This window comes from Desmodus rotundus, chromosome 3 (genome assembly GCF_022682495.2).
Source record: "Desmodus rotundus isolate HL8 chromosome 3, HLdesRot8A.1, whole genome shotgun sequence".
Lineage (NCBI taxonomy): Eukaryota > Metazoa > Chordata > Mammalia > Chiroptera > Phyllostomidae > Desmodus > Desmodus rotundus.
Window position 1 is genome coordinate 47,109,094 of NC_071389.1, and position 9,772 is coordinate 47,118,865.

General features: G+C 40.2%; 1 protein-coding gene across 2 annotated transcripts in view; it reads right to left on the reverse strand.

Annotated features, from left to right (window-relative positions):
- SLC35D1 (solute carrier family 35 member D1) overlaps window positions 1–7,327 on the reverse strand; it is a 43,333-nt gene extending 36,006 nt beyond the window's left edge. The window contains exons 1-7 of one of the 2 annotated variants that reach the window (XM_053920390.1): window positions 6,982–7,327; window positions 6,127–6,160; window positions 5,943–6,029; window positions 5,166–5,233; window positions 3,504–3,575; window positions 2,854–2,922; window positions 641–743 (exon numbers count right to left, since the gene is read on the reverse strand). In XM_053920390.1, coding sequence (XP_053776365.1) covers window positions 641–743; window positions 2,854–2,922; window positions 3,504–3,575; window positions 5,166–5,233; window positions 5,943–6,029; window positions 6,127–6,160; window positions 6,982–7,184 — 636 coding nt within the window. In that variant the 5' untranslated portion in view covers window positions 7,185–7,327. The remainder of the gene's footprint in view (window positions 1–640; window positions 744–2,853; window positions 2,923–3,503; window positions 3,576–5,165; window positions 5,234–5,942; window positions 6,030–6,126; window positions 6,161–6,981) is intronic. The other variant, XM_053920391.1, reaches the window with a different exon arrangement.
- Window positions 7,328–9,772: the final 2,445 nt, after the last annotated feature.

Consider the following 9,772-nt stretch of genomic DNA (forward strand, 5'->3'; position numbering starts at 1 on the left):
TATAAAGGACAACTCCTTCAGTAACAACCCTACAATATGTAACCCTCAGTTCTATATAGCTTCTTCTTATACTAATGTAATCTTATGAGTATACCATGAGGTAGTAAAGCAGGGTGGCTCAAATAACTCAGCTTTCTGACTTGGTCTAAAAATAAAATTTAGCGTGTCTATACTCAAAGTACACAATAAAAAAAGAAAAGTATATAGTAGACAAACAAACAACAAATATCTTTAAAGCCTGTGTGTGCACGCTGAAAGTTGAGAGAAAAGAGCTGGAAATATATAATTCATGAGATCTAGGCCAGCGAACTCAGTGCTGCCCCTGAGAGAGAAAGATCTTACTGCTCCCTAAAGAGTCCCATTATTCTTGTGAAAAATACACAAAGTCCATTCTTTTTCTGTAGCACCTTCCAACATCACTTTTCCTCAAATCTGCTCAAGGGCTTCCAGATACTTCTTTCTTGTCCAGGTCCCTCACCAAGTCCTCTAGAATACAGCCATGAACACTTTTCGACACTTGTTCTTAGAGATCCTGTTTCTTTCCCAACCCTCCTACATTTTCTTTATTCCCTGATGAATTGACATTATCATCCCCAACATCAGTAGACATCTCTTGAAGAAACTTTATATTGCTACCTACCTTTGAATCTAATTTTTGTTTTACGTATGCACCATTTGCTGCTGTCAGAACATCGTTTATCAGAATAAAAACATATCCTTCCAGATCAAATGCCAAGTCAGAGCTGCAAAACAGAAGCAACACTTTAATAATGACTGACATTCACAGAACATGCATTTAATTTGAAATAGGTCTGCATACAGTATTTGCAAGAACATTTCCTTATCTAGGTACATGAACATTAGACCATTTTATTAACTACTAGTATTTCTTGATTTCTGGCTACAAATTGCAATTTTAAACTCAATAGTCTTCAGAAATGACAAGCACTAACACTTAAAATCATTAGCAATAAACCATGTCCATTAAATAGCACACTGCTCTGAATTCAAAGTCAGACAACAACAAAAGAACCAAATTCGCTATTGTAATACATCTGAAGCAGGCAGAAGGCATCAGAGCTCAATTTCACAGGCAAGGTAACCAAAAGGATGAGTTGTTTCGTTAACCTGTCATTTTCCAAAGGTCCACACAAAAGGTAAGACTCTCTTGCACAAGTGGTTGGGCTACTAGATGGAATTTCTGATGTGTGAGATTAAGCTACAACAGTGTCCAAAAGCACACGGTAGGAACTCAAATACTTAAATTGTTTAATGTGCCTATGTGGCATGTTTATTGACATTAGGGAAATTGAAGTTTTCTAGTATTTAGAAGAGATAAGAATTTATTAATCTCAACAGAATAAATGAAAATCTAAAAAAGTATCCCTTCATATTTTAACACCCTAGCTAAATGTGGTGTAACCACATTCTGTGATTTTGCAAAGACACTACATATTTGTACCTATACTACTACATGGAACAAGACTTCTGAGGAGCTCTATGCCACTGCATTTTTAGGCAGAACTAGCCTAAGGCATACCCCCTCTTTCAAGCAGCCTGACAATCCCCTAGTTCAGGGGATTGTCCCCTTCCTCCCAATCTCTTTCCCAAATAAAAGGTTCTAATTAGACATGGCTGGTCCAGACAGCAATCCCCCTCAGAAACTTTGTAGGCTAGAGTTAGCTCCCTGAGGAATTCCCATTGTTTGGCTCAATTTTGGATCCCACAAATTTCAAGGAAATGCTTCAGACTGGCAGGGCACCTCAAAAAGAAAAGTAGGACCTCATATAGAATTTTTCTCCTAAGAGGCAATCATTTTCCCTCCAATAAGAGGGAAAAACAGTTAGCTATATAATGAAATTCTAGTAACCAATTATTCTATCTCCCCTAACCCTTTTATAACAACGAAATTTTACTTGGAGATTTAGGGTGGAATAGAATTTGACTTATATTTCCTACTCCCCTCCCCCATCTATACCACAGGGATACAATGAAGGTAAATGAGACAATCCAAAAGATATACTGTAACTCCCAAATAAAAACTATGTCAGACAGAATTTGTGGCATTATCAAACCCATATATGCATGCCCTGGGCTGAGTGAAATGTTGTAGAAGGCTTCTAGCCATCATTTTAATTTTCTGAGTCTTTGGATATATACTTTCTCCATCTATTTGAAAACTAAAACTTAAGAACAATGGAAAAAGCTTTAATAATTTAATAAACTATATAAGTTGTAGCATCTGTGCTATTATCTTAGGTGAGACCAAATAAAGCAATTCTATTATTTATTATTCTACAAAGCAAATAATTCATTATCGCCTGCCTTTTCTGAGACACTATTTTCTTTAGCAGCATGCAAAGTAAAAAAATGCTACATGGTTTATAAAAGCACACAGGCTCTGGAGTCAGGCACAGATTCAAATTCCAGCCAGTTCTGCTGTCTACTAGTTATATCACTTTGAACAAGTTACTGAGTTTAGGTTTTAGTTTCCTTAACTATAAAATAGAAAAATTACATCCATACCTTTCAGAGTTGTGAATATATAAGAAATATGTATAAAATGTCAAACATATCATGTGGCACACGGTATGTGCTCAATCAGTAGAAAATAGTATAATAAATCCTAAAATACATGAATTTAATTTTTAAGATTCCCCAAAATCTGATTTTTGCTAGCCTTGATCTTAACAAACCAAAAAAGATTTAACTATTTGAAAGGTCTTTTGGATGCTTTTCAAAGATATGATTCTTATTTAGCATATAAAAATTATCTTTATCGTAATTGGTCATTATAAATAATTATTGATCATTTCTAACATGCTCATAGGTTTATATAGGCTCACATCTTACCTGGCAGCTACAAAGGCTCCAATAATCATTGCAAATACAGTCATCTTAATACTCCAAGAAAAAGTCTTCCTACAAAATAAAAAATTTTAAATATATAAACACTCATTTTACAACATAGGCAAAAAAAAAAAAAAAAGAAAGATGTTTTCTTTGAGAAGACGCTACAGTCATATCTTAAATGTTTCCAAGGAATTGGATATTTAAAAGCACCCTTTTGATAAAGCAACTTATTTTATTATATAAATAAGCATCTCATTTTTTCATTATTCTTATCATTTGTTATTATTGAGTTTGAATTTCAGCAAATCAGGATTTAATCAGAAAAAGGTCAACACATTTGTAGTAAAAGTAGCCAAGCCAGGAACACTATTTAAAGACTACACCAACCCAGTGGCGGCAGTAGGTAAGAATTCTTGAAAGTAAATCTCATGTTCAGACAGGTTTCCAACTCCAATTCATAACTTGCCAAATACTGCTCCCATAAACTATAAGTGCCTATAGCAAAGGGATAAAGTTGCTTAAACTTTCCAAAACATAAAGTAGAAGCAAGACAAATTATTTTAATATTTTTATTAGATAATTACTATGCTGGGTGTCTTTTCTAAGTTATTAAAGTTTGTTAAAGACTAGATACTAGAAATTTAGCTCACTTGAGTAAAACTCCTTCAGCAAACATTGTAAACAAGATGGAGAACCTTCTCAGAACTGTAAACATTGGCAAGCTGCAAAAAAAAAAAAAAAAAAGATAATTAGGTAAAATAAAGTTTAATGATTTATCTTTTAACTGTTTTTAAAAGATTCTCCAAATTAGTATTTTAAAATAATGCTAATCTTTTCTTTCCATTATGGAAATTCCATGTTAATTAATCTGTGATCAAATTAAACCCTTATTTCTCTCTAGATATAATTCTTATTTGAAAGCCTGAAAGGGCTGCTTTCACAAAACTACTACAAATGAGCAACACCAAACTCTGAAATAGTAAAGCTCATACATTATCAAAGACTACTAACAGCCACTTTTTTAATTTTACTTATTATGTATACTATACACCCTGAAGAGTAACCATACTAGTCTTTAAGAGAAAAAGACCTCTTTCTCCCTTCTTTACTGTACTCTCTTCCCACTTCCAACCCTCCAAATAACACCTACAATAATCTTACTCCATGAGACATTCCTTGATTGTCCTTTTATGGAAGTAATTTTGTCTTCCTCTAAAATCCGAGAGTATTTTGCTTGCATTGATCAAACATATAGCCTCCTATAATATAGTCATTTATGAATATATCTCATCCCACTGCAAAGTGCCTTACATTTAGCTGGCAATCAAAAATAGAGTATGAATGAATGAATGGATGGATGACAAAGGATGAAAAAGAGAGAACTCTATTAGGCAGCCTTTGCAGCAGGTGTGCATTTCTTTCCAAGTGGGTACTGAGATGGAAAAGGATGCCCTGACCATGACAAGTCTGACTTCCATGGAACCCTCTCCAGAGCTATCATCATGGTCATTCTGTCAAGTTTCTTGGGTCTGAAGAAAGAAGAAATAGAGAACACTTTGTCTCTGATCCTCAGAGATTTCCCCATTCTGTTTTATAGTCATCCAGTAAGTATGCCAGGGGTTTAGCTCATATGGAAGTGCTGAAGCCATGGGTTTCTGTTAAATGGTTTCCTTGTGTGTATAATTTTAACATCACATACACCCAATACATACTGTCCTCCTTAAGTGGAGAAGCCAACAATTGGATGGTTAGAGGATAATAAGACAATGTTGTCATGGAGTAGAGAGCTGTCACTTCTTTCTAAAAATGATTATGCTGCCTCTACAGTTAAACAGCCTTGTATAAAATATTAATCATATTTAAACCAGGGTGTTTGTTATTTTACCTCATGTTAAAAGGAAAACTACAAAAGTTCTCATATCTACCCTCTGATTTTGCTTGTGGAATCTGTCAAAAATATAGTATTTATAAATTGTATTAAAGAATTTCAATCCCAAAAGCCTGGTATATATCCTTCACTACTATAGATCTGGAAAAATAATGAAAATCTCCTATCACCGGATTTTAGAACATGATAAGATTTCTATCATCAAACTGAGTGATAAAGACCCAAAACAAACAAAAATCCTTTTTCTCTTTAAACATAAAGAGTTTTAACTAAAAACTTTAATGTAATCATTATTTAATAACAGAAGCTTTCTGGTCCTTTCACTTATCTCAGAGTCAATAACAATGTGTTAAATATTTCACATTCAAGTACAGTTTCAAGAATACATTTATTAACCTCGCTAGTAAAATAAAGTTATCCATACTTCAGTTTCTTTGTGCTGAACAGTCCCGTGATTTGGTTCCCAAAATATAGTAGAGGTAGTGGAAACGTCTAGAAAATTTAAAAAGGGATAACAAAACTCAATAATAAAGATAGCTAAAACAGGGCCTTTCAAACAAACAGTTTTGTTTATGTGATTAAATTCTTTCCCTCTAAAACATAAGATTAGTTCTCATACCCAATTTTGGCCCCCATATAGTGCCCAAACCACATTATTCCTGGATAAACAGCACTACTATGGCAGAGAGAGGAAAGCATGGTGGGGGGGGGGGGGGGAGAAACAAATATGAACATGAGCAAACATGTGGGGCAAACACATTGTTTACTTTAAAGTATGATAATGTATTAAATGTATTAGCCCACAGCTCTAACATCAGCAGAAAAAAGGAAATGCATTTCATCTTCCTGAGAAGTCAAGCAGATACAGACAGAAGAATAAGAATATAAACCCGAAGAACAATGAATGAAATATACTGGCTAGATTAAATGCAGAAAATGCAAAAACGGTTATACTCCCACAAAATGTTCATTAATTAAAAAAGAACACATGGTTTCTTGGGGCTTTCCCCCCTTAATTTTAAAGAAATTATGGAACTTTTAAAAAATACATACTACAACATTAATTCTTTACCTTCATTATACCCACTCTGGATTGGGCGACAACAAGGCTGCACTTTTTATATACGCAAGACACTGGTAAAAATATATATATAGTGACTTCTTTTCAGAAAATAAAGTATTACTTTATCTATCTATTTACCTTTCGAGGTACATTACTGTCAAGGTCAGGAAACTTGACGACCCTGAGCGCCTTTCCCACCCAGAGAACTGCCACTGTAGCCACCATCTGCAAACAGAGAACACAGATGTACTGTTCCGCCTATAAAGACACACGGAGAAGTTCTAGCGACAGCAACCGCGCAACGCTGAGGATTCCAACCAACCTGGCCAAGTCCAACGCACAGTGAGGAGGGAAATCTGCAAGGCGGTGGAGAGAAAAAAAACAGTGTCAGAACAGCTCAAACGTAGCTCTGTGAAGTCAATTTGCATGTCGGCAACGTTGACAGGCATTTTGATACCAAACACACCAATGTCAGCCCCTATCCAAGGGAAAATCGGCGAGAAAATCCCTGCGGGTAGTCAGGCAACACCGCCGATTCTGTAGCCTCGGGCGGCCGCCCGTCTCCTCCGGTCCCGTTCTACGGTTTCGGTCCGCTGCGCGCAACGGGTTTTTTTTTTTTTTTTTTTTTTGAACGAAGTGGAGACGAGGGTCTTTTCAACGGTTTCACACCTTTAAAGCAGAAATGCTTCTGCCTCAGGGTTCCAGTGACAGCATCTGGCTCGTTTTCACTGGGCTTCCGGACGCGCACGTCCCCAGAGGCTGTCAGCGAATTCGGAAAGCCTGAAGCCCAGTCCCCCGGCCCAGGCTCGGGAGGGGACACGGCATCCCCCGCTCTGCTCCCTGCACGGCACGCACAGGGACCAACAGGTCACCACGCAACTTCGCTCCCGCGCTCTGAAGGGGAGGGTTTCCCGGGCACTGCTCGGCGGGCGCGGCCGGCAAGCGCCTTCCGAACGCGGCCCCGAACGCGCGCGGGCAGCTAGACCCGACCCCAGGCCCGGGCGCCCGGCCGGCTCCCCCGCCCGGGCCGCGAGTCAGCCGCCCGCCCTCCCCAGCTCCCGGCCAACTCTCTTAAGCTTTAACTTCAGCAGCCCAAGTCCAGGGAGCCGGCGTCCCGCCACCGCCGCGGCCGCCCCGCTCCCTCTGCGCGGTCTCGGCTCCGCCGCCGCGGCCCTACCTGTAATTGGTGAGCACGCTCTTGTTGACCACCACGATGAGGAAGGAGCTCACGCCATAAAAGCCAGCGGCCAGCAGCTTCAGGAACACGGTCAGCGTTTCGGCCGACGCCATCCCCAGCGTCTCCTCATGTCTGTGTGTGGAGGATTTCGCGGGGGCTTCTCCTTTAACCCGGGCATGCTGACGTCTATGAACTTCCGCCATAGCTGCGGCGGCGGCGGCAGCGGCCTGGGAGGGGAGCGGCGGCGGGCCGGGCCGCGGGGCCCAGCGGCGGGAAGGCTTGCGGCGGCAGCTCCCGGGGAACTCGCGGGGCTGCAGCGGATGGACTGCGCCGGCCGCGCGCTCTCCGCCTCGGCTCCCCGCAGTGTCGCCGCCCGTCCCCGCCCAGGGCTAGGAACTCCGGCGTGCACACCCCCGGGACTTTGCTCGGACATTGTGCAACGCGAGGTCAGAGGGTAGGGCCGCGAGGGGCTAGGCCTTGGCAGGGGATAGAAAGGGCCTGCAGAAGGGGCAGCGGCCACCCGGAGTGCGGGGCTTGTGGAAGAAGAAATCAAGAGGAAACCACTGGGGACACCAGAACGCCAGACAGCAAAGCACAGCCGCGGAGCGTCGCCGCCACCTTGCGCCTGCGCTCAAGCCTCGCTCGGTCTCCCCGCAGGCGCGCACCTGGGATGGAGGTGGCAGGGGGCTGCGGGGCTGGAAGCCTGTTGTCCAGAGAACTGCGCCAGTGAAGATGCTGGCCGTCCTCCGCTTGGTGCCAGGTGGCTGACTGAGGGAGAAGTTCACAGGTTCTGTGCGCCCAAACTCATTATGAAGGCTTTTTGGTCTGTCTTGCAGAGCGTCAAAGCCACTCAAAAGTATCAGATGTGAGTCAAAAGTAAACATGGAACTTTTCATCTGCGTCACCTCAGGCTTTTTACAATTTCGGAACCCAGAAAACATCAAATATACATTCTTTGCAGATCAAGGGAAATTTTTTGAGTAAAATATTGAAGTCCAAAAAGAGATAATCAAGCACCTTGTGGACTGGTGAAAGAGCAAAGTTTTGGGAGCTGAATTCCAATTCCAGGTTTCCTAGAAATGCCGTCTCAGCTGTGTGCTCTTGGGCCGGTTAGTTGAGCTCTCTGAGCCTGTATCTCCTCATCTCTATGAAAGTAAAGCTAGCGCAGAGCCAGTTTTCAGTAAATAGTAGTCATTATTATGTAACAGAAACAAATCATTATTATCATATTAAGCAAAGAAATGGCATACCTAATTTTAATGTCAAGAAAGAAAAAGAACTTTGAATTATTTCCCTAAATTTTTTGTCTCTATCTTTTTATCTCTTTTTTCTGTATTTTTCAATTGTGGTAAAAATATACATAACAAAATTTACCATTTTAACCTGGTTTTTATTATGGTAAAATATGCATGCTATAAAATTTATTATTTTAAGACTTTTTGAGTGTACAGTTCAGTAGCATAAGTACACTGATACTATTGTGCAACTCTCACAATTACCCATCTCCAGAACATTTTTATCCTCTCAAATTAAAATTATGTAACCACTAAACAGTAACTGCCCTCCACCCCCATCGTCTAGGAGCCACTGTTCTACTTTCACTATGAATTCGACCATTCTTGGTACTTCATATAAGTGGAATCATGCAATATTTGTCCTTTTGTATCTTATTTTATTTAGCATGTTTTCAAGTTCATCGACACATAGCATATGTCAGAATGCCCTTCCAATGTATGCATATCTTTGGTCTATATCTTTTGACTTATTCTGGAAACACCTGGTTTTTCTAATGTTCCTTAGGAACAAGTGGCAGACAGGATGGTCTTAGCATGACTCATAGGACTTAGATGATGTGGCTCCTGCCCCATCTCCAGAGACAGTCCTCATGTTTCTCTTCCTTAGCAGCCGCTAAGTCAAACCACCCATCCCTGAAGAACGATGTGGGTTCTAGTGTAAAGTCTTTACTTCTATGTGTTTACTCCCATTATTCCCTCCATCTGGGGTGCTTTTTTTTTTCTCTCTCCCCCCTCCTCTGTCTCCTGAAGAACTCTTACTTTTCCTTTAATATTTAGGTAAAACATTACCTCCTCTCTGGGTGACTTCCTCCCCACTGCTCTGCACAGAATTGGAGCCACTCTCCTTTGTGCCACTCCCAACCCATCTTCGTGCATCCCTTTTACAGAGGCTCCGGAATCACATGTTTACATGTGCGTCTGTTCCACTAGACAGTGAGCTTTTTGAGAACTGGGAGAGGCGGTGACACCTAGGACAGTTTAGATGTTTTTGTTAAGTGAACCAATGAATGATAGAGCTTTTTAACAGTGAGGAAAATGGCCAAAGTTCTTTTTTAACTGCTAGCAGCAAAAGAAAAATAAGTAGAACGTTATATTTTGAGAAACGTTCCTTATGAAAAAACAATTATTATAAAAATATTAATGTCCCTAATAGCAATAAAAAAACAAGCAAAAGCGACTTATATCTCATAAGTATCTTTCCCTCTTCCTCTCCCACCCCAACCCCTTCTCAGAGGGTTCAATTGGTAGCAGTTTGGAGGCTATGCTTAAGAGCCATTTTCTATGCATATATGAATACATATACATCTACATACCTACTCACAAATATTTACACACATATTTTATACATTTTTAACATGCATAGAAAGAACTAGGTGAGAACGCTGATCTCAAACCAGACACTGCCTCTGACAATAATTTTGTGACCTTGGGCAATTTACTTAGTATTACTGTGCTTCAATTTCCTCATCTGTAAAACGGGGATAACAATAGTATGC